Below are 25,296 nucleotides of genomic sequence, written 5' to 3' on the forward strand. Positions count from 1 at the left end.
CTTGCATCGTTTCCTGCATGGCTTGCATTAGCCAAGGCCTGTTTGCTTCGATCAAGAAGCCGACACCGCCATCAGCTAGAGCCTTTGTGGGACAGCTCGTGTTCGACTCCTGGACATCTTCGACCTCTTTGTGTCCACGTGGCGCCAGAGACAATCTTCACTTCTTCATCTGTTTGCACCTGACATCGCCTGGTTCCCTCCTGGTTACACGGTAGTCACTGGCTAGTGGCTTTGAACATTGGTCCCTCTGCTTTCAGGTCTTCACCTCTTCAGATCCACCTTTGGATCCACCGGAACTCTTCTTGACGACCCGCCTGCAGCATCTTCATCTACAGGCTCCATAGACCAGCGCGACGAAACCCGACACACTTTGAGACATATGCACCCGCTTCCTGTGGGTGAGGTAACCCTGACACTCCGGTGCTCCTGTGTAGCAATACACCTCTAGTGTCTTTGTTCCAAGTTGCTAGGTTCTAGGTCATCCGGAAGGTTCCCTTTGCAGTAACTTTGTACTTTTTACGCACCATTGACTTTGCATTGGTGCATGCGTGTGCTTTAAGCGCTGCACCCGAGTCCCGCGGGCCTTTCCCGACTTCATCACTGCTACTCCCGCATAGCTCCAGCGATTCCCAAGGCCCTAGGCCTACTTCCTTTTCGATTAGTGATACTTATAACACTATTTTAGTATAAGAGTTGAGTGGCCCCTAGGGCCTATCCACATTGTGCAACTTTTGTATATTTAAACAGTGTTTTGTTTTAACGTATTTGCTTCTGTGCTCATAAAGAGTATAGGGGATACTTGCAGTAAATAAATATATATATATTTTCAATACATATCTGTGTCGTGTCCTTTCATTTGGTATTCAAGGGGATTGTATATGGTAAAACAGCTTGCTTCACATGCCTTTACAGAGTTTAGCCTAAGACTGCTTTGTCCATGCTACCTCTAGGATAGCTGGTCTATAAGGTTGACTTACAACCAATCATCATAAGGGTTGTTTGACATGGTACAAGGTGATCACTAGAACTAGTGAGCATCATATACCAGGCCAACTTCTCACAGCAAGCGCTATATAAATGCAAAACCTTCCCTCTTCTATCCACCCACTATCTTTTTTAACCCAACTAACAGACCAACATGTACAGCTCTCAAATACATTTTATATTTCCCTATACTAATTCACCAACAATCATTTTTGGATACTGGAGTAGCGTGCTACTCGCCGAAAAAGCGCTTCAAAGTTCATATGGGGTAGTAAGTGTTATGTAAATCTAAATACATTACAATTACTGTTTACATCGGGCTGCACTAACACGAGGATAGAAGTAGAGTGGGGATTAGAGTTTATCTGCCCAGAACAATGCATACTACAGAAAGTGTGTGAACAGTCTATATGTTGTGCGCCTGGCAGAGAAAAACACAGCAGAGGTGGGAAGAAGGTAGGTAATGTGATGGTCAGACCTATGTGGAAAGATGCAATCACTTTGGGCAGAAAAGAGGACTACTTTGTCCAGATTGACAGCAACAAAGGGAGGTCTGGAAGATAAGCCTGAAGCTCACCCATCCTGCAAGCAGAGGTGATGGCAAGCAAAAAAGCAGTCTTCAAAGGAGGCGAAGAGGACAATTATGTAGGCGCTCAAAGGGAGCAAACATAAGATAAGTGAGGACAAGATTCAACTCCCACTAGGGCATTACGAAAGGAGAAGGAGGAAAGAGAAGAGTAATGCACTTCAAAAATCTGTTAACAATAGGATCGTTGACCATGCTCAAGGGCTCGGGGTACCAGACTTGGGACTGAACGCGTTTGATCTTCTTCAGCAATCTTGGCAGAAGTGGTACAGGAGGCCGCAACTCCACTCGCAACGAAAAGGGTCGCCGAGCGAAAGCCGTCTTGGAAACTCTAACACGCAGAACTGCTGACATTGAGCGTTCTCTTCGGTGGCGAATAGATCTAACCAAGGCTCTCCCCACTACTGAAAGAGACCTAGCATCACCTTCAAGTGAAGATGCCATTTGTGATCCATCATGCACTGGAGGCTGAGTTTGTCCGTCCTGGTGTTCAGTGAACCTGTTAGGCGTTGAACCACCAGAGATATGCCCTGATGTTCCAGCCATGTCTAAAGGCGAAGAGCCTCTTGACATAGGGTCAACGACCCCACCCTGCCCTGTTTGTTGCAGTCTCACATGGCAAGGGTGTTGTCCGCGAACACCTGCACCACTCTTCCTTTGACAGAAAGAAGGAATGCCTTCAGTGCAAGACAAATCGCCCGGAGCTCCAGAAGGTTGATGTGGTGCCTGGACTCCGCCAGAGACCAGAGGTCTTTGATCTCCGCCATTCCCATATGGCTGCCCCAACCCAGGAGTGACACATCCATTACTACTGTGAACTCAGGTTGGGGAAGGGAGAAGGATCTGCCGTTGACCCAATCCTGGTTTGTGAACCACAACTGCAACTAACTTGCAGTCCCCTCCGAAATCTGAAAGTCATCAGAAAGATTCCCTTGGTGCTGTGCCCACTGGAACTTCAGGTCCCACTGCAGAGCACGTATATGCCATCTGGCATGATGCACCAGCAGGATGCAGGAGGCCATGAGGCCCAGCAGCCTCAGGGTCATTCTCACAGAACACCGGGATGGAGGCTGAAACATCGGTATCATAGCCCGAATATCCTGGACTTGCTGCTAGGGAGGATAGAGCCAAAACTGTGCTGTGTCCAGAACCGCTCTGATGAAAAGGAGCTTATAGGAGGGAATCAGGTGCGACGTCAGCACATTAACTGAGAACCCCAGAAAATGCAGGAAGTCCGTCGTAGTCTGGAGGCGGGAGACGACAGCCTGGGCGAGCTCACCTTCAACAGCCAGTCGTCGAGAGAGGGGAAGACTGGAACCCCTGATCTGCGCAGATGATCTGCGACCACCGCCATCCCTTCCGTGAACACCCGGGGGGGGGGGGGGGGGGGGGGACCCCTGGTAAGGCCAAAGGGGAGCGTGGTAAACTGAAAATCCGTGTGGCCTACCGCAAACCGTAGGTAATGCCGGTGGGCAGGCAAGACGGGGATGTGAAATTAAGTGTCCTGCAAGTCCAACGCTACCATCAAATCTCCAGGGTCGAAGGCAGACAAGACATGAGCCAAGGTTAACATCTTGAACTTCTCCTTTCGGAGGAAGCGGTTGATGTCCCTGAGGAAAAAGATAGGATGCAGGCCTTTGTCCTTCTTGGGTACCAAGAAGTAGTGGGAGTAGCAACGCCGACCTACTTCTGGCACAGGGATGCGTTTGATAGCTCCCTTGACAAAGAGATCCATAACTTCCTGGAAGAGAAAGGCCAAATGATCCTCCGACATGGGATGAAATCACCACAAACTGCATGACCCTTACGCACTCCGCTGCTTGCGGAAGTCCGAGTAGACCGCCAGAGTTTTTATGTCACTTTGCGGAGTTCCTCACTGAAGAACTCCACATAGGCTTAATCTTATCATGAAAAAATAGATATCAGTCATATGTTAAGAAACAAGGGTGAGTATTGTGATTTTTTGGGCAATTAGTTGATTTTTGCAAGCACTAACACTTCTCTGTGTAAAGTAAAGACATTGAGAGTTTTGTAACTTTCAGATACTCAAATTGTGGATTCTGTTTCAATGAAAAATATTTCCAGGCCTGAAATTTCTTTGGAGGTTGCATGTGGGCAGCCTAAGTTATCATGCAGAGTTTCTTGATGAATTCTATTGCAACTACAATATGTGCTCTCTCATGCAAAGTAAGGTTGTTAGAAGCTTTTCTGCAACTCAAGATACGCCTTACTTTTTACCTGGTGTGGATGCATTTCTCATGTTTAGTGAGATCTCCTTTCTGAGTAAAACGTTTCTGGCTTTCCCCTCCTGTATAATGCTTTAGTCCAGTGTGAATTATCGTGTGAAATGACATTGTATTCAAGACTAAACCTTATCTGACATTCAGAATACACATAAATGATGTTCACTCTTCTAGTGAGCACCTTGCACAAGTCCAAACAACCCTTATGGTGATGGTTGTAAACTCAACCTTTGTAGCAGGGATTCTGTAGCTATACAGAACTGTGCATAGAGACCCAGAACCTCAGTGAATGAGGGTGTGCCAAAAACTCACCTCAGTATCCAAAATCCCCTACCAGACTAGCAACCAGTGTCTCATTGGTTCTTTCTCATCCCCAATGATTAGACAACCCAGAACATGAACTCAGAACACCTCAGGTAAAGTGGAATACATGAACACTCTTTCGTCATACCAACATATCAGTCCAGAACGAGGAGTAAATGAAGACACGTACAATTTTGAAATGTTTATTTCTAATGCCGTGTTCTTAAGCGCAGTGTCTTAGATAATACAAGGAAACATTATCAAAAACAAGGTTATCAGCATTGTTACTATTCCATAAAATACAAAAGGAGAAAGCATGTCAAAATGCTAATAGTAAAAGGTTACATTAAACATAAGTTTACCCTCCCTAGCCAGTATATTATATTATATCTAAAGAAGGTCTCTTTTGGGTTTAGAAGGGAAGACCCATACCTCTTGTGCTTAGCAGAAACGGATCACATCATCTCCTGCACCAACACTCAGCATACGAATCTCCATCAAGTGTGTTTTACTTCTCTGTGCAGTGCATTATTAAACCCGCTCAATCCCAAAGTTGGCCACAGCTGCATATGTGTTATGTCTAGACCGTGCGCTGATCAACTCGAACAACAAGCACTGTGTTGAAAAACCTTGAAGGCCTCTGCACTCACTGTACAGACATAGATTATCAAGCAAACATTGTTATTCTTGCGTCAAACAAAATATGCAACTGGGCGAAAAGCTGTAATAACATAATGTGCCGTGTGCAGAGGCAGCAGAAAAGGAAAATGGTGTTTAAACTTGTAAAAAGCTCATGCTAACTTAACACAGTGTGAAGGTATAATTACAAACATGTGACACCTTATAGACCAGCTATCCTAGGGGTAGCGTGGACAGAGCAGTCTTAGGCTATAACTCTAGAGGGCGTGTAAAGCCAGCTGTTTTACCATACGTAACCCCTTGAATACTAAATGAAAGGACACCACACAGGATATATATAAAATTTATATGTATTTATTCACTAACACACTCCTCTGAACTCTTTATGAGGACAGAGGCAAAAGCACATAACAAGTTACACTTAGAAATACTTTAAATAGCACAATTTACAGTTAGGCCCTAGGGGCGTGTAAAGCTATATACTAATTTAAGTGGTATAAGAACCACGACTTGTGAAAGGAGAAGGCCTAGGGCATCGCTGGGGCTACACTATCTGACCCTTAGGTTAGGAGTAGGAGGCCCACAGCCGGCGCGTGCAGAGTCGGAACACTCACGCGGGAGTCAATAGAAAGTCTATGGGAACTTAAAAGGTAAGTAAATATAGTTTTAGGACACTTCCGGTTTAGATAGGAGGAAACTACAAGCAAATCTGGACACTAGGATAGTCAATCCCTACAGGAGCACCAAAGTACTCGCTTTACCTCACCCACGGGCTGCAGGTGCATAGGTGTCAAAGTGTGTCGGGTTTCGCCGTTGATTCCAATGGAGCCGTGAAGAAAGATGCTGCAGGCGACCAGGAGGAAGGTAGATGTCCGGGTGGATCCAAGGGTGGATCGAAGTTGAAGAAGGACCTAAAAGCAGAGGGGACAGAGTCTAGGTCACTAGCCAGTGACCGGGTGGAACCAGGAAGAAACTAGACGTCGTCGAGGAGCAATCAGGTGCTGTCGTGAAGCTGGTCTCTGCAGCCACGCGGACCAGGAGGGGTCGAGGATGACCAGGCGCTAGCGAGGAGCTGTCCCACGAAGGTTCTCGCAGAAGGAGGGGTCAACTTCAAGATCGGAGCCAACAAGCCTAAGAAAAGGTAACCCACCCAGGATACACAAAAAGCTTCTGGTGCAGACCAGGAGGGTCTGAGGTACTTCACCTTTTCAAGGAAGCAAGTGCCAGTCTGGAGCAACCAGACCAGCGATGGATTTCTTAAAGGATATTCGTCACAGGGCTACTAGCCAACTGGCCAGCAACCGGGACAACGCGTCGAGTAGAACACAAGCAGAAGGGCCCCACGCAGAACACGTGGAATGTGGAGGGCTGATCTTCAGTGCAGGTGGTGCTCAGTGTCAGGGTGTCTCAGTCCCCAATGCACAGCTTCGAGGATGACTCAGGAGCTGCGCTGGTAGCAAGAAGAAGGACTTTTCAAGATGTCCGGTCCACGAGGTCCAACGCCGTCCACGGTGCTCAGATGTGCTGGAGTCGTGCAGTGGGCTCAGAGGGCTCAGGGAGTCAGGATCTTGTCAGGCACTGCGCTCGGGTTCCGGCGGGAACGGGGGCAAAGCAAGCCTTCAAGTTGCTGGATGGTGCCTGGTTGCCCAGGGTGGTCACTTCTTGGCCACAAAGGAGATTCTTCAGTCTTCAGCTCAGGTGAATGTCGAAGGGTCCAGAGTTTTGTCTTCAGTTCGATTCCAGGATTAATCTAAAGTCTCCTGGGTCAGCTGCTATCTTTATACAACTAAAGTGGGCTGGTTTACCTACTAGGTCCCTCCTATGTGTGGGACCAGGAAGGGGGGTGGTTACACACCCTTTCCTTTCTCCAGTTTCGCGCCAGAGCTGGGGCAGGGGTGCCCCAGCAACCGGTTTGAACTGGGGTATGCATGGAGCACCTAGAGTGCTCCAGGCAGCGTGTTTCTTTTCAACCATCCCTGTCCTAATACACTAACTCCTGTCTGGGGCGGTGCTGGCACGTCTCCAGGCAGTAAACCTATTGTCCAGGCCTCCCTAGCTGGTAGGACTCCCAGCAGCAGGAGGCCAGACTTGTGTCTGGGGCAGCAGCGTCCATTTTGTAACGCCGGGGCTCTGGTTAACTTTAACCGTGATCGTCAGAACTAACATGTCTTCTCCGTCTAGAAGAGTGGAATGCTACCCCCCTCGCCAGAATTGGCGAGGGGGGTAGTATTCCAAAGTGTATGACACCTTACACGACATGTTTCGATAAAGCCAAACCAAAGTTAGCATTAACCGCAAGGATTATAATGCACTTAAGAGTATATAGTATGGCAATATCATAGAACAGCTATAAGGATGTAGTTCCGAACACTGCAGACAGGCTCAGCTCATGCTAGAGCACCATCTCACATATAACCAAGCACTCTGCCTTCAGGATTGTTAAGGCCTGCCATAGGAGTGACTTATAGGTTACTATGTGTCTATATGTATGTAGGTATAGGAATACTACACCTAAGCAAGGGGTAATTACACGACCTTGCCCCAGCTGAGTGATCAGCCAGTTGTGTCTATTTGGGTGGCCAGCCAGGGGTGGCATAAAACATGCTGCAGCCCCTGGTAGGCCTTGGTTGCACCTATGCCCTGAGTACCTTGGGTACACTATACAGGGACTCATAAGGTGAACCAATATCCAATTGTGTATGTACCTAAGGTACATGGAGTCCATTTTAAGGAGAGAGCCGATAGCCTGGGGCCCTGAATAGCAGGATCCCAGGCCAACTAAGTCGAAAACCAGCTAAACACTAGGCAAAAAGTTGGGGGTAACCATAGTCAGATATCCACCTTCCTACAGTGTGTTTTCTTATGGCGCTTGTAACCATCTCTACCTCTAAATCTTTTCTGACATTTAGAGCACTGATAATTTTATTCACCAGTGTGGATTCTCACATGTTCAGTGAGATGAGATTTTTGGCTGAAGCATTTTTGGCATTCGGAGCACTGATAAGGTTTTTCCCCAGTGTGGATTCTTATATGCTGAGTGAGACTTCTTTTTATACTGAAACATTTCTGGCATTCAGAGCACTGATAAGGTTTTTCCCCAGTGTGGGTTCTTATGTGCCGTGTGAGACTACTTTTTATACTGAAACATTTCTGGCATTCAGAGCACTGATAAGGTTTTTCCCCAGTGTGGGTTTTTATATGCAACGTGAGATGTCTTTTTTCATTGAAACATTTCTGGCATTCAGAGCACTGATAAGGTTTTTCCCCAGTGTGGGTTTTTATATGCAGTGTGAGAGGTCTTTTTTCACTGAAACATTTCTGGCATTCAGAGCACTGATAAGGTTTTTCCCCAGTGTGGGTTCTTATGTGCCGAGTGAGATTGCTTTTTTCACTGAAACATTTGTCGCATTCAGTGCACCGATAACGTTTTACCCAAGTGTGGGTCCTTGTATGTATAGTGAGTCTCATTTTGTCACTGAAACATCTCTGGCATTCAGAGCACGGATAAGGTTTTTCACCAGTGTGGAATCTCACATGTACAGTTAAAAGTGATTTACGGTTGAAATGTTTTGGGCATTCAGAGCACTGATAAGGTTTTTCCCCAGTGTGGGTGCTTATGTGCTTTGTGAGACTACTTTTTAAACTGAAACATTTTTGGCATTCAGAGCACTGATAAGGTTTTTCCCCAGTGTGGGTTCTTATATGCACCGTGAGATCGCATTTTTGATTGAAACATTTCTGGCATTCAGAGCACTGATAAGGTTGCTCCACAGAATGGGTCATTGCATGATGAGAAAGACTTTGTTTGTTCCAAAACCTTTTCTGGCATTCAGGGCACTGATAAGGTTTTTCCCCAGTGTGGGATCTTATATGCACTGTGAGATAGCGTTTTTCATTGAAACATTTCTGGCATTCCGTGCACTGATATGGTTTCTCTCCAGTGTGGGTTATTGTATGCAGAGTGAGACTGTTTTTGTCAATGAAACATTTCTTGCATTCTGTGCACTGATGAGGTTTTTCCCCAGTGTGGGTTCTTGTATGCTGAGTCAGAGTGCTTTGATTACCGAAACATTTCTGGCATTCAGAGCACTGATAAAGTTTTTCCTTAGTCTTAGAGTGGTATCTTGTATGCTGAGTGAGACTGCTTTTGTCTTTGAAACATTTCTGACAATCCGGGCACTGATAAGGTTTGTCCACAGAGTGGGTTATTGCATGTCGAGATAGCTTCGGTTTGTTACAAAAACTTTTCTGGCATTCAGAGCACTGATAAGGTTTTTCCCCAGTGTGGATTCTTATATGCTGAGTGAGATAGCTTTTTTGGCTGATACATTTCTGGCATTCTGTGCACTGATAAGGTTTTTCCCCAGTGTGGCTTCTTATATGCTGAGTGAGATTGATTTTTTGGCTGAAACATTTGCGGCATTCAGAGCACTGATAAGGTTTTTCCCCAGTGTGGGTTCTTATATGCTGAGTGAGACTGCTTTTTTCACTGAAACAATAGTCACATTCAGTGCACCGATAACGTTTTACCCAAGTGTGGGTCCTTGTATGTTTAGTGAGTCTCCATTTGTCACTGAAACATCTCTGGCATTCAGAGCACTGATAAGGTTTTTCCCCAGTGTGGAATCTCACATGTGCAGTTAGAAGTGATTTAAGTTTGAAATCTTTTGGGCATACAGAGCACTGGTAAGGTTTTTCCCCAGAGTGGATTCTCATATGTTCAGTGAGATGACATTTTTGGTTGAAACCTTTTGGGCATTCAGCGCACTGGTAAGGTTTTTCCACAGAGTGGGTTAATGCATGTCGATATAGACTCGGTTTGATACTAAACCTTTTCTGACATTCAGAGCACTGAAAAGGTTTTTCCCCAGTGTGGATTCTCATATGCTCAGTGAGATAAGATTTACGCCTGAAACTTTTTTGGCATACTTTACACGGAGAGTGTTTTCCCCCAGTGTGGATTCTCATATGCTCAGTGAGATAAGATTTACGCCTGAAACTTTTTTGGCATACATTGCACTGAAAGTGGTTTCCTCCTGTGTGCATTCTGTCAAATTCTGTGAGGTAAGATTTATGGCTGTATCTTTTTGGGCACAGGTAACTTTTTTCCCCCAACTTCGGTTATTTTGCCTCAATTTTAGAGTCGTGCTTGTTTAGATAATGTTCAGCACTTATCTCTAAAAGAAATTGTGTGGAATCTTCTCAACACTCGGATTGAGCAAAAAATGTCTGGAAGCAGCCCTGTAACACCTGTTGAAATTGTTCTAGCAGATAATAGTCTTTAGGTAATAGCCTCTCCGGCAGCAACTTAATTTGTGACTGACGTTTTTCTCAAATCTATTTGTATAGGTTCTTAGCAATGCAGTGATAAGGTGTTAGTCTGATATGTAATGATTAAACTGAGAAGTACCTTTTTGCACTGACGTAATGGCAGTAACTGAGGGCGTTTGAACGTGCACAGTACTATTGTGGATCACCAGTCGCAGAACATTAGTTCCTTTTACCCTTTCTATGTTTGGTGTAAGGTTAAGGATTGTAGTTCTGAAGATGAGGATTTATTTACATTAGCTATATTGCAACGGTGATCCATTTTTATATTTAACAGTTTTACATATCACTCCTGCACAACAGATAATGTTGAGGCGATTTACATAGAATTACAGAACAGTACACAATAAAAAGGAAACAATCTGAGATGGTCATTAACACAATAAAGTGGTGAATTTTTAAGGTTTTCGCAAGAGTGAGCAGAGTGGGTCGAGGTGTTAGATCCCAAAGCAGATAGTCTCGAACTTGCGTAACTGGTTAAAAACGGTTGTTGAACAAAGGTGATTTTCCAATCTTTTAGTTGTTAACGTGCCAGCTTCGGAGTCTTCTTTCAGTGTCTTTTCTTTGATGGTATCCAGAAGAAACGTTTAGTTGTAACTTTCTTTTATGCAGTGTGTGCTTCCTCTCTAGAATTACATGATGCTTTAGATGAACGTTATTTTGTCATGCTGAGGCAATTTGTCTTTCTGATAATATTTCAGATGAGGATGCTGAAGCGGTCTTTCTACATTATTTCTGATGCTGTGTGCACAGATATGCTTTGCTCTGGGTTAATGAAATGCAAAATTAGAGACTTCACTTACAGGTATAGTACTTTCCTCGCCACACTTAGATTTTTGGAAATTGTTTAAACTTAGAATGCTGGATGTCCTTCAGTTTTTCAAAATAATCCTTCTTATGGCACTGACATTCAGTTGCTTAGTGCTAAATCTTGCTTTCTTCGTCCGTAATTTCAATCACCTGTAGCATTAAAATTAAATAGTTAATACATGTACATTTCCAAAAATATAATTTACAAGCCAAATCAATGCAGAATTTTGAAAATGTTGAGCTGTTTTTCAGACAGAGCAGAGTGTAGAATGGTAGCCTGAGCGTACTTGGATGTAAGAGTGAGGATTTGTAGAATTTTCAACTTTTTATTAAGCTCACAAAGGATACATGTACCCTAAGGAGTTGCAACATAGAATCCCAAAAGCAGAAATTAAAGTCATATGCACTGGCACCAAACAAATATAAATAAAATATATACTATTAATTAATTTGTAATGCAGATTTCTGTGAAGGGAAGGACTCCTCCTCGGACAACAGGTGTTTTCCCCTGCCCTAAGTTACCACCTACTTGTATCTGGTTTCCTGACTTTTGAGTTTTGGCCTCTGCCTAAAGCAAACCTATTGTGTGCTGCGAGGTCTATGCCTAGACCTATCCCTCAACTATGGTCCATAGTATGAATCAAGGGCAATGAAATTAAGGCAGACTTTCATGTGTCCATTTTATTCCACTTGATTATCAGTTGTTAGGTTTTCCTGCACCTGGATTTACTGGGTGCAGAAAACCAGGACACAATCTTTTTCCAGACAGAAAAATTTGACTGAAAAGACGCATAAGACTCTGGGGGTGCATCAGAAGCAGCCAAGACTTATGCCGTTTTTTTTTCACTAACTGTGGGAAACACACAATTCTTCCCTCTGCTGGTATTCACAGTTGTTTTCGGCCTGTGATTCGGCGTTGAGTGCAGAGCGTATTGATTAGAGCCGAGGGGCCGAGCCGAAGAGGAGTTAACGAGCAAGCGGAGCGGAGCCTGGGACGACTGCCAGGGTTTGCTTTGTGACCGGTTCCCGCTTCACCCGCGTCCTACTATACGGGCGCTTTAAGTTCTACAAATCTGCTTTGGGGGCAGGAACGGACGCTGCCGGCACCGCGGTGCTAAGGCGCTTGTTTTGCTGCTCGTGTGGCAGCTGCTGCAAGGCACAGAGGAGCCTTGGCCGGCCACCTGATTTATGTCAAAAATTTGTTCATTAATTCCACAGGCAAAAATTACATCATCACTTGGTCCCACGCAGGTGATCAGAAAGCTTCAACAGAATTATAACAGGTGGAACAAGTACATTGATCAATATAAACCAGCTCCTCCTCTTATTAGATCAGCCAAATGAAAGATACAGCTTCTAAGTGCCCCAGAGCTGAGACAGAGAGATAAAAAAGAAAAAAAAGAAGAAGATCATGCAACTTTGCTAAGCCAGCAGATAGGTCTAAAGAAAACTTAACAGCCTTCTGTAATGGTAATTTCTCCAGGTTGTTCCACTGGGGTGTTGTATGCAGAATAGCCAAAAAGCGTGGACAAACTCATCCTAACATGGGATAAGTAATTATGAATCTAACAAGGAACAAAGAAAAAAACCACAAAAAAATCCACCCCCATCCATGGTGTTCAAAAGTTTATTATGTTTTTGGCTCTCAATGAGGGCCACATAAAATAAACGCACAATTATACAACATTAATTACAATAAAGTCACACGAAACAAAACAAAAAGGAAACACTTCATATTCACTGGTCGAGCAATCATCTAACATCTCCCTATGTATCATTAATAAATATCTAAAAATACTTTAAAAAAATAAAAAATTCTGAAGCAGAACATTTCATTTGGAGAACAATAAAGTGCATGGAAAAAGGTTTTTACATTTAAAATTCCTAATTGTAGACAAATTGGTTTTAACCATTTATAGCGCAATGGGCGTAGTGCGTGACAAATAAACAAGACATGCTTACGATCCTGTACAGCATTATGACAGAGATTACATATTGGAGATACACCATACCACTTTGCAAAAAGGAGATTTAGTGGGAGCAAATCTTGTCTTAAAAGGTACCATAACCTACGGACTCTATGAGGAATATTCCAAGTAAGGTATTGTTGGGCCAGCTTTGGTGTATATGTGTTTAACAGTGATTGCCTTTCTTTTTTTCTCGGTTGGGCAAGCATATCCAATTTATAACAGAGTTCCCAAGATGCACGTTTTAATTTAGACTTTAGCTCAGAGGGAGTAAGTAAGAACAAAGTGCTTACATCCAGCTCTAACAGAATTACTGCTTTTCTAAAGTTTTTTACTAACAGAGAAAACTCGTTAAAATTGCCCAGGAGTTCCCTTTTAATGGCTTCCCGTAAGGAACCCGATTTACCTTTAGCCAAACAGGCTACCCATCTTACGAGGGCAATCAACCCCTGTACCCAACAACTTTGGAGTCCGAATTCCAGCCTGCATGAAGATACAGAGCAAGCTGTATTGAAGGAAGAGATTTTTCTTAGTACCTTTCCTTCCGTTTTTTGCAAGAATCCCCAATGTTTTAACTCCACTAATTCAATTCCATACAGTAGAGTTGCAGGTATCTTTGCTCTAAATACATCCAAAAATAGTATAAAGTGTCTCTTCCCCGTGGCATTGTACAAGGAACATAACCCCATGCCATGAGCCAATGCTTTACGTGAATTGTGCTCAATGTGGGGTTTCTCACTTAGGTTTGCTGAGATTATTTTACCTAAGAAGATGTAGGTTTTAACCACCTCTAGTTTCTGTCCTCCTATAGCCCAACTATAGCTTTCAGACCTACATTTTTTCTTTCCAAAAATGCACATAATTTTACTTTTCGAAGCATTGATCTTCATGTAATGTCCTTCTGCGAATTGGTTTAATGCATGTAGGCGGTTAGACAAGCCCTTCGGGGTTAAATCTAAGATGAGTATATCGTCTGCATACATTAGAACCGATATAGGTGACCCTCCAATTATCGGGGCTAGTCCCCCACAAGCTGCAATGGAAGTAGGTAGGTCTGCCGTATATAGTGAAAACAATATAGGGGCCAGTATACACCCTTGTTTCAACCCATTCGGAGAAGGGATAGAGTGAGAAAGACCCCTTTCTCCGCCTTGTAGCACCTTACACCACGTGTTCGAGTGAAGAGACTTTACCAATTCAAGTAACTGCATTGGCATGCCCAATGCAGCAAGCTTTCTCCACAGCGTTGGACGATCTACCTTGTCAAACGCTGTGGAGAAGTCTATAAATGCCACGTATATGCCTCCACCTCGAACACGTACATATTTGTCAACAATCACCTGTAATGCTGTCAAATTATCAAGAGTACCATGCTCTTTACGAAATCCTGTTTGTTCCAAGGGTAAAATACCATTTAATTCTACCCATTCAGTAATTAACATTAAAAGACATTTGGCGAAAAATTTTCCTATTGAGTCCAATAGAGCTATTAAACGATAATTCGTAGGCTTATCCAGCTCTCCCTTTTTAAATACGGGAATTAATATACTTCCCCTCCAAGAGTTGGGGACTGATCTTGATATGAAGCATGCGTGAAACACAGGGAGAACAATCCTACTCCAAGAGGTGACATCTTGCTTAATTATTGACATGGGCAACTCGTCCGGACCCATAGCTCCGGAAGAGCGCATACTCTTTATCACGGAAGCTATGGATTTCTCGGTCGGGAGTTCTATATTATGCTCTCTATTCGGGGCTAGGTCCTGATTATCACCCTCTACACCGTTAGATGCGTATAAACTAGATATAAATAATATCCAGACATCTTCCGCAATAGAGATGGGGATGGGGGTGGTTCTTGCTCCACATCCCTTCCCTATTATGGACCAGAATTCTCTAGATTTGTTAAAGGCCGAAGCCTCTCTTAGCCTAATCCAGAGGGAATCTTCTTTTTCTCTTTTTAATTTTGTTCTCAGTCTGACCCTCCTTCTTTTTAGTAAGGCTAACTTATGCTCATTTTCCCTAGATCTATTAAGGTACTGTTGCCTCACAAGTTTATTTATTTCCTTATTTAAAGGTAATAATATACTAGGAGGGAAGTGCAACTTCTTAGGATTTCTAATTTTCTTTGCTGTCATGATAAGCTTCTTCATAAGGATTTCGAAGTGAAGAAATTCCCTACCCTGCCATTCATCTAATTCTAGTAAAGTTTGGGCAAGAATATTTTGTACATCCTTCATAGTGGTAGAATCCCAGAAGCATCTTCCAGACTTACAATTAATAGAAACTCCTTTATTGACTAAAGACCAAGAGTCAGTATCTGGAGGTTGTAATGAGACAGTTATGTTGATCATATTATGGTCGCTCAAGGAGGAATGAGAGATCATTATGTCTCGAATGAAAGAGAACGTATCATAGTCCGTAATTACATAATCCAGGATGGATTCACCCCTAAATGACCTATGTGTAAAATTAGCAGGAATGTCGGAAGGCATCCTACCGTTTACAATTAGCCCCTCTAAATAGGTAAGTTCTTCAAGCAATATCTTTCCTCTTTTATTAGTTTTTATTTTACTAGGAAAGATTGCTTGAGGTATATTATATGCTTCTTCCTTAGATTTGTTTCTAAACATGTCTGAACTAAAGTTAGACACTTTGCTATTTAGGTCACCCATGAGTAAGATATATGGGGGCTGATCGAGCTCTAATAATTGTTTTACATAAGAAAACATTCGCTTTAAGACATTGTTAAAAGTATCTTCAGGTGGAATGTATGCATTTAAAATTACAAGCGAAGACCGTCTACCTACTGACGCTAGATTATTGATAGTTATTGATTGAAAAAGATTACTAGTGTCCGTGTAATGGGAAAATTGCCATTGTAATGAGTTAGATAAAAAACAGGCAATTCCACCTTTTGCATGACTTTTTTTTGAAGGTGTAGCGGCGGCCTCAAGAACAAAATAATCTTTCCCCCCATATAGGATATTTTTACACCATGTTTCCTGAATACATAGCACATCTGCGTTCAAAGAAAATAGAAAATCAAGCTTCTCTGGGCAATTATGGAGTCCTGCTGCATTCCAGGAGATGACTTTTAATTGTCTGTTAAAGATGTTGAAATAGTCGTGAATTGTTCGATGTGTTATTCGATAAAACTCCTGGTAACCAATTCCACAGCTGATTATCTTCTGTTAGAGGAATATCCATATTCTCAGGAAGAGGGAGTACCTGAGAAACCATGCGTTTACCTCTAGAGACCCAGATTTTTAGATCTTTATTATGGGTGGACGGGTCTTCCTGCCTAGAACCCAACTTTGTAGTTCCTTCTCTAAAGAAAATACGCTTTCCATTATTAAAAAAGGGTAACACGTCAATCCCTCTACATTGAAATGCTTCCGCTTGTTGGAAGACAAGGTTAGCAAATATTTTTGAACAAAATTTCACCCTTGCTCGTTGCCCATTTTCAAACCTTATTGCTGAGACCAAGTCAATATCACTTGACAGAATAAGTTTTAAGCTTTCAATATCCTTAAGGCAATTAAGCAACCAAGATCTGTTCAAATTTAGGTCAAAATCGAATAAGGGAAGAAAATCCAATGTCAAGGTATCCACACATGGGATAGAAACTTTCAATGGCTGAATGGTTGAAGTCGTAGTCACTTCAGATGGAAGCCGAAAATAGGTGCAGATGGATTAAGTACCCTTGTTACTGTAGGCATATTTCTTGTGTCTTCATCAACTGGTGCTGGGGGTTCTATCCCATTAACCTCAGAACATAGAACTCCCCCATTCATAGTGCTGTCAACAGGGGTACCTTCTACTACAGGGTTAGTGATACAACCCACTGCCTCTTTACCGGGAGTATCCAATAATGAGCTATCTGCAATTTCTATAACATCAGGCGCTTCAGTTATTATGTGCTTTTGAAAAATAATTTGCCTCCTTCTTTTCTTCTTGTACTTGCGAACAGGCTTCCTATTTTTCCCTTTGTTCTTTTTACTTTTTTCTTTTATTGTTCCCTTAGTCACTAAAGTTCCTTCAGGTTCTTTTTTATCCTGATTAAAGATGGGAAAAAGTTCATTTCCAACAGTTTGGTTAACCTCTACCAAACTTTCTTCCTTCAAGGTTGGTTCCAATTCTTTCATCCGGTTTAAGGAAGATGGGGTAGGCGTCTTGGAAGGCTCATGAATATCTACCTTTAATGTCATCCCCACCGGTGCATTTTTTCTCAATGAATTATTACTGTCTATGACATTTTGGATAACAGATTCAGTAGGGGGAATAGTCCCATTCTCAGCATTTTTAGCCAGTAATACTTTCAATATCTCAGTAACTGAGTCCAAAATGCAATCAGAACTCCCTGCAAATTTACCCAGTAAGATTAATATAGAAGCCAGTAAATGTTCAAGTGCTATCAGAGAATCAGAAATCGGTTTTTCATTTTTTGGGTAACCAGATGCAGTAAGAGAGCAGATCCCTGATAGATTAAGTTGCAGAGATTTCAAATCACTCTGCATTGAGGGGATGTCATTAGATGTTATAGAGGGAGTGCTACTATATAGCAGTAATCCTGATGGCGTTGCTCCATTTGGAGTTTTACTAGGATCAGGCTGGTTCAAAATTCTCTCGTCCATATAGCGACCACAAAGTTCGAGATCGATACTGGACGAAATAGATACTTCTCCTATATCCTCCTCCTGATTTTCTGTGCCCTTAAGAGTATTATGCTGAAGTACTTTTGAATTTGTTAACATAGGATCAGAGTGGTCTCCTTTGGATAAACATACTGGGAGGATTGCATCATTAGTCGGAGTCCGGGAAGGCGAGTTTTTTTCCGCAGTTAGTTCAAGATTAAAATCTTTCACTACATCAGACTGCGGTTCCGTCTGTGTTATCATCTCATCATCAGCTATTATTGGAACTTCCATAGGTTTGTTCACAGGTTTTTCCCAAATTTGCAATAACTGCATCTGTCCCTTAAGTTGTACGCTATTTTCATATTTATTCCTCAAGGGTTTAGATCTGGTTTTTATACATGACCTCCCCCCTAGGACTCTTCCAGAGCGTAATTTCTTTGCTGTCATAATGTGTGGAGAATTTCTAACCAGGCAGCAGGCTTGTAAAAGCAGAATATATGAATGTTTTTTAAATTTAAATAAACGAACAGTCAATAAAATACGAATCCACAGGGAATTGATGTAAATGCTCGGCCAGTCGACAGATATATCTCCTCACAGTTTACACATCTGCAAACATTATAAGGTCTTACTTAAAATGAAATGAAAATACCGGGGCCCAGCCCGGCCTACCTCGGCCACAGAGGGCCACAGAGGGCCCGCCCTTTGCCCGGGCTTCGCCCCGGGCGCTCCCGCGACGCGGGGGTGACGCCTCTTTAAAGCGCCGCCTGGCGCGCTCTGGTCGCGGTATTCTCGCCGCTGGGGCTGGCGGGAAATGTAGTTTCCAGGCCCCGCTGACCTCCGGTATTGGATGCCCCCCTCCGCTCGGCAGCCGTTAGGTGGTTGGTGCGGCGGCGGGAGGGGGATGAAAACGGACCCAGGAACAGCACAAATTGCAGGAGATGCAGTCCACAGCAGGTAGTGATCCCGATATGTGTAGGAGCTTCCCATGGTGGCGGCGTGTTCATACTAACGAGAGGTTGGTCGACACTGGGATTGTGATCAAAACTGGAAGAGATGGGGTGCTCTGATGGTGGAGGGACACACCGCAGACGGACGGCCCTGGGAGAGGAAGGAGACAAGGGGGCCCCATTTAAATTCGAAATTCTTATAATTATCCCTGAAAATATCAGCCATACGTTCTAGACTAAGCAGTCTCCAAAGACGCGGGTGCCATAAGGAAATAGCTGTAGCCTCCCTGCTCTTCAAGGCGGCTGCCAGGGTGACCTTAGCTGCCCCACACGCACCACTCTTAAAGTATGGGACTCAATTCCGGGCGACGACAGGTGGACTTCTTTTCCATCCCCATTCACTCCAATCCATTTCAATCCAGCTTTCTCCCCGGCCCAACATGAGGGACCATTTGATGCCTGGAGAAGGGGAGGCTGCTTGTCTCTAATACATTTGTTCCACAATTTTGATCCCCTTACTTTTGATCAATGTCAAAGGGACTTTGAATGGAAGAACACGGAAAGATATCAGTATATCCAATTGATACCCTGGGCCCTCACACCTCAGATACGGGAGGCTGCTCCTCGACCTCTCACAAAATTTGAGGCCTTTCTCACCAAGACTGCTAACATGAAAGGGATGATCTCATTTATCTATAGCTTCTTCCTTAAAACAGTGCTTTCCCTACACCCCCGGTATATGTTTAAGTGGGAAGACTTAATTCACCGTTTTATTTCCGATGAGGAATGGACGCATCTATGGTACGACATTGCACGCTTCAATCATTCCTCAGAACTCAGGGATCTGCTGCCTGATTTTACGTATACAGCAATCATTGAGCAGAGCAGAGCTGAGCAGAAGAGTGGAGGGAAGTGTTAAAACGGTAAGGGCACACCCAGCTTGCTTGCTAATCTGCACGCAAATAAAAGCACAAGCTTGCCAACAAACTGTAAAGCAAAATTTAAAACTAGGTTAGCAAACTTCAAGCGCTGGCTCGAGCATCCCGTGGGGCCGTCGGTAGATTAGCCTGGTGCGGAGTTATAGGTCAAATGGCACGTTTACCGTCTCCATAATAGAGAGTGGGAGGAAGGTGCTGGGCAGTAGAGAGGAGAGCAGGGCCAGGGGAGAGGGAGGCTAGGAGCAGAGAGAGAGAGGAGACGGACAGCAGGGACAGAGGAGCGCTGAGGGGGAGGCCAGGGGAAGAGACAGAGCTGAGACAGAAGGAAAGTGAGAGTCAACAAAAACAAAGGGAGACGGGGGCAGATGAGGCCTGAAAGCATAGATCGAGAGAGACACAGAGCAGATGGGACCGGTATAGGCAATGAAGAGGTGAATGAAAGATTAGTAGGAATTAAGTAAAAAAAAAAAGGAAAAAATAATGGAAGATGAGAGATATGAAAGAGGGGAAAGAGACACAGGTTGAAATCATACCGGTCAACTCATCTGCCTTTGCCGGGTGTCACCGGCACGGGAGGGGCATTTCCTCACACACGCAACATTGTATTTTACAAAGCGCTAATTTTTCATGCACTGTAAGTAACAGCTTGTCACAGTTATTATGGCGCTGAATTTACAGACCTACGGGAGAGGGGGAAGCTGAGTTTGCCAGGGGACTCAAACTCGTGTCATGCTGCCTTTCAAGAAATGAAATTCAGCTCAGTGAGTGATCCGAACGGCACGCTAATAGGTAGTATCACAGCTGAGTAAAGAGAGCAGCAAAACAGAATACTGTCTACTGCAGAACCCGCTGCTAATGAATGAAAAGACTGCTTCAGAAGGGACCCTGTTACTGCAGCAATTCTAAATTAAACACTTAGTTGTTTCTGACAATAGCAGCAGAATATATTGGCCTCATTTTCTAATTTTGTGTACTTGGGTGTTAAAACGGTACGGGCACACCCAGCTTGCTTGCTAATCTGCACACAAATAAAAGCACAAGCTTGCCAACAAACTGTAAAGCAAAATTTAAAACTAGGTTAGCAAACTTCAAGCGCTGGCTAGAGCATCCGGTGGGGCCGTCGGTAGAGTAGCCTTGTGCAGAGTTATAGGTCAAATGGCACGTTTACCGTCTCCATAACAGAGAGTGGGAGGAGGGTGCTGGGCAGTAGAGAGGAGAGCAGGGCCAGGGGAGAAAGAGGCTGGGAGCACAGAGAGAGAGGAGACGGACAACAGGGATGGAGGAGTGCTGAGAGCGGAGACAGGGAAGGCCAGGGGAAGAGACAGAGCCGAGACAGAAGGAAAGCGAGAGTCAACAAAAACAAAGGGAGAAGGGGCAGATGAGGCCTGAGAGCAGAGATCGAGAGAGACACATAGCAGATGGGACGGGTATCGGCAATGAAGAGGTGAATGAAAGATTAGTAGGAATTAAATAAGAGCAGATAAAAGAACGGCACAAACAGGGGGGCAGAGGCTTACCTCATGTCCTGTTAAGACGCTGCTCGACCAGCAAAATTGCAGCCGCAAGGGAGTGAAATGTTTGGATTCGGGGGCGTTTTTGGCCGGAATGACGTTCACAAAGGGGCAGAGAGGGAAAAAATCTCGGGAACGTGCACGAATCTGCTCCGACAATGATGGGCAGATCTCTCTTCCAATGGCTTGCCTCCATTTATGGGGCTAGCCAATGGAAGAGAGAGGAGGGACAACAGCCGTACTGTTGTAACATATGATTTCGCCTGCGCGAACGCTGCTGTGCAGCGGACGCCAGGCAAAACCTAAAAAACTACAAATGCATCAGATATAGTGAGATTGAACACTGGAAACAACCATGACCAAATATCATATTGTGAAGGTGAGGGTAAACAAATGTCTCCAACAAAACCCTTCTACCCTCTATTTAATAAGGATCTATCGGAGGTACAAGCAGTTATGAAAAATAAATGCCTAAACAATCAAGCTGATAGTATAAAAATGATAGAGAATGGGAAAATTCAGTCCTTAGAAATGCTGCAAGTGGAGGAAAGTAATAAACAGGTGGAAAGTAAGCCATCACAATTGGAAACAATTAGAGCAAAGAGTGAGAGTATCAAAGGAGATGAAACAAATAGAGATTTGTTAAGTGGTGCAGGTAATTTTTACGCCGGAATATTAATCTAAGGGTAATAATGAAACAACTTGCAAACAACCGGACCCAACGCAAGATGGCAGGAGTATGCAAAGCATGTGCATCTACAGCACACATGCCTCAAACAGAGGATTAATGGCCCCAAATCCCTGCCCTGGAATCTGGTCATGTTGTGGCTGAATGTGCCATGTGTTGTGGCAGGCTATAGTGCTTGGAGTGATTTGGTCATTTTTGACAAGGTGGCGTGCTGAACGGTTAGGCAAATTTTGAATTTCTTTGTTTTTGGGATTGTGTGATATAGTGCGGTACCTACTGTATGATGTAAATAAATTACATTGCTAATATACTATAAGGATGTGGGGTGTGTGTTATTATGGCCGAAGCCTTGCTGATTATATGCAGAATAAAAGGTCTGGGAGGTCACTACTGACTAGAGCAGGTTAGCAGCTGCACAGGCCTTGGGCACTGATCCTATTGAGGATAATATGTGACGGGCACTGGTGACTGGAGCTGGCTAGCAACAACGCTGGCCTCTGTTATTCATTACAGGCAGGGTAACAATACATGTCAATATTGACTGGAACTGGTTGGCAGTAGAGTTGACCTCTGGTTTTGAATATTCGCAGGATTTAAGGTACAGGGGTCACTCCTGACTGGAGTTACTTAGCAGGATAATAGGTCTCAGGGAGCAAATACTGACTGAAGCTGGTTAGTATGATCACTAGTCCCAAGGTGCTACTAATGACTCAAGTTGGATAAAATGATAACAGGTCCCAGGGGCCAGTACTAACAGGAGCTGGCTAGTAGGCTTACTTACAGGTCCAAGGGGCCACTACTGACTGGAGCAGGCTCAAAGAATAACAGGTGCAGGGGAGTCGGGTGTGAGTGTCACCTGTCACTATAGCTGGCTAGAAGCATTGACGACCTTTGGTATTAAATGCAGGATTCAAGGTCACAGGAGGCACTGCTGAATACAGCTGGATAGCAGCAGTGGTGGCCTCAAGGAAGAAAGAATTGAGAAAGCATAACTGGATATACTGGTTTCTTTAATACCGATAATTGTTTACACATCATACACATCAATGCCACAACGTGCATTGATATATTACATTACCAAATTGCAATATTCTTATATAATTTGATGTGTCTGTTTGCCTTAATATGCCTGCAAAGTTATATGATTCTATTAGGGCCCAGAACCATTTTATTTAGTGATGTCCATCTGCACACTTTCCTGCATCTTGTAGTAAATTGAATATTGTCAAACAGAAGTATTATTTCCAGAAACAGTGAATTCTGCAGCTTGTCTGTGTATCTTTGATCTGCACCTCACGGACTCCTCACATTCCTCTCGAGAGAAGATCCTGCCTCCTACTCATTAGTGTTGTTTTAGTAACTGTTTCTATCATGTGTTCAGGTTTCATTGACTTGTATTAGGAGAAAAGTGTATAAAAATACATTGTGTAGCATTAGCATTATATACTCCAACTTGCTTTAGGGTGGATGCTCTCGTCTATTGCAAAGACAATTGTCACTTGTTAGTTTGCTTGGCCTTTTGCTATTTTTGCATTAAATGTATGATAGATTTGTTGGCCTCCAGGTGTGTTGTGTTTTATTTTATATAGCACAAGAGATGCTGAGGAAAATGACAGTCCAGTATACACATTCTTCATATAAATCAACTCACAGTATACTGTTCTGGAGGTTCAGTCCCACTGACATTATCTCTAACTGAACACAGGCACCCTAGGAAGCATGTGCTTTTCAAAACAGTTTCCCTCTGATGCGGCGTCCAAGTTATTGAATAAATCAGTTTGTCCTGAATTTTAGGAGGGTTACCGTATCTAGTGCACTCTGTTAGACAGCGCTCACCTGTAGTAGTAAGATGTTAATAGGCACCTTATCACCTATGCACGGTGCAGGGCTTTGAGTTACAGAGCTCCTCACGCTGTGGAGAAGATTAGGTCACATTTACCCATTTTCCCATATTTGGTCCTGATGAAATGCCAACAGATTGCTCCATGACTACACAAGGCATGAAAAAAGTTGACCTGAATTATAGACCCCAGCTTACCAGCAAGTCCATAGGTGATCGACACTTTCACACAGTGATAGGGGCCATTAGTTCCTCAATTTCTCTGCCACTGTTTTTAATCTCAACATGGACCAGGAAGATCACATTAACTATATTGCGGCAACTTGTCGATAGTTGATCTTATATTCAGACTTTCACCAATCTCACATCTTATGACACAACATCCTCTGTCCTACTATGCTCATTCGGCGTACTTAATATAAGATCTGCGACAAAGTGCCCTCTTGTGGAGCCCGTCAGGCATTGTAGCGCCGGCCTGGTGAGGAGTATAGCGCAATGATGAAGCATGTCACCTTCAGGTGAGTGAACGCAACTTGTCTTAAAAGCACATGCTTCCTAGGGTGTCTGCGTTCAGTTACAAATAATGTCTCTGGGACCTAACCTCCGGAACAGTATACTGTGATTTGACTGTTTTATTTTAACAAATGTACATAGCAGATATTGGCCCTTCCTTGTTTCGCAAAAATGATCGGATACCTGCCTCGGAGCGCACTTCTTACAGACGAGCATGGGTTTATCCCGTTGCTGCTAAAAGCTCCTTACCTGTGCGAGTTATCGGGAACGATGAAGGGGCAGACCCAAACCAGCCACATGTGGAGATGAATGACAAATACTGAAAAATTAACAGGGCTTCCAAGCTGGTGACCATTACTTAATTGACCTTGAAAATAAAAGACACGTTTTTAGTATTCTGGTGACTCATGACCATAAAAAACAAAGGTTATAAATTCAATATTGTGTCAAATACTTAAAAAATGGAACTGGATGTGCTGAATTGGATGTTGTCCCAGGTCATGCGTGACACCTTCCACCACTATTGCTTATGGGACTTGTAGTTTTGTTTTTCTCATTAAAAGGATAGTCTCTGAAGTCCCAGTGTTCTAAGCGATGTTGGTCAAAATCAGAGGCCTGAGTGAGGGTGAAGCATGACACTGCTCTGCTTAGCAGTGAGATGACTGACAGTTCCACAGCCCTTCCATTCTTTGACCTACAGAGGCTCGTTGGCCAATCATATTTTTTTGCAACGACAAAGAAACTTATATTGCAGCTTGTGTCAACTGAAGAGATAAAACGCCTGAGCCTGTTTTATCAACTATAAACAAACATGAAAAATCAAGAACATGAGTTTCTGGAAAACTATCAAGCACCCAATCAGAATCAGCCGCCCGTCACACCCAGGAATTCTTGAGGCTTTGGAGAGGGTGAATTGCACGTGGTACAAGAGGAACACTACATCGACTCAAAGCTCACTTTTCAGGGATGTACTGAACGGCCAGCCTCAGGGCACACTTAGCCAGCTCTTCACCTCCTCCTCCTCAAACTGTTGACCAGCTATCAGGGCAAATGAGCCTGCAGCAAAGCATCGCTGGCTTGGTTCCACACCGGACCAGGCAAGGTGGTCAACTTCATACTCCTCCGAGTCAGCAAGCACTCTGGTCGAGCCAGTCCAAACCCCACATGAATGTTCCCCATCACAACTATGTTAATGGTACAAAGTTATGTTTCTGCCAAATGACTGAGTCAAAAATTGAAAGGTTTTACTATGAAGTGCTGAAAGAGAAATCATTAAGTTTTTCAATATTTCTGAGTCTGCCACAGTACACAGGAGCATTATTTCTCTACAGCAAAAAATCATATATGTGCCCTGTA

General features: G+C 43.6%; 1 protein-coding gene across 1 annotated transcript; it reads right to left on the reverse strand.

Annotated features, from left to right (window-relative positions):
• Positions 1 to 4,884: 4,884 nt before the first annotated feature.
• Positions 4,885 to 24,310, reverse strand: LOC147737371 (uncharacterized). Its single transcript, XM_086926129.1, has 2 exons — positions 24,190 to 24,310; positions 4,885 to 11,043 (listed from the first exon to the last, which is right to left on the reverse strand). The coding sequence occupies exon 2, from the start codon at positions 9,799 to 9,801 to the stop codon at positions 7,678 to 7,680; it is 2,124 nt and encodes a 707-aa protein (XP_086782255.1). The 5' UTR covers positions 9,802 to 11,043; positions 24,190 to 24,310; the 3' UTR covers positions 4,885 to 7,677.
• Positions 24,311 to 25,296: the final 986 nt, after the last annotated feature.

The sequence above is a fragment of the Lissotriton vulgaris genome, chromosome 1_1 (assembly GCF_964263255.1).
Source record: "Lissotriton vulgaris chromosome 1_1, aLisVul1.2, whole genome shotgun sequence".
NCBI lineage: Eukaryota > Metazoa > Chordata > Amphibia > Caudata > Salamandridae > Lissotriton > Lissotriton vulgaris.

Bases quoted from the DNA above. Each gene is read 5' to 3' on its own strand.
- LOC147737371 (XM_086926129.1), bottom strand. From the start codon at position 9,801: ATGCACACAGGAGGAAACCACTTTCAGTGCAATGTATGCCAAAAAAGT.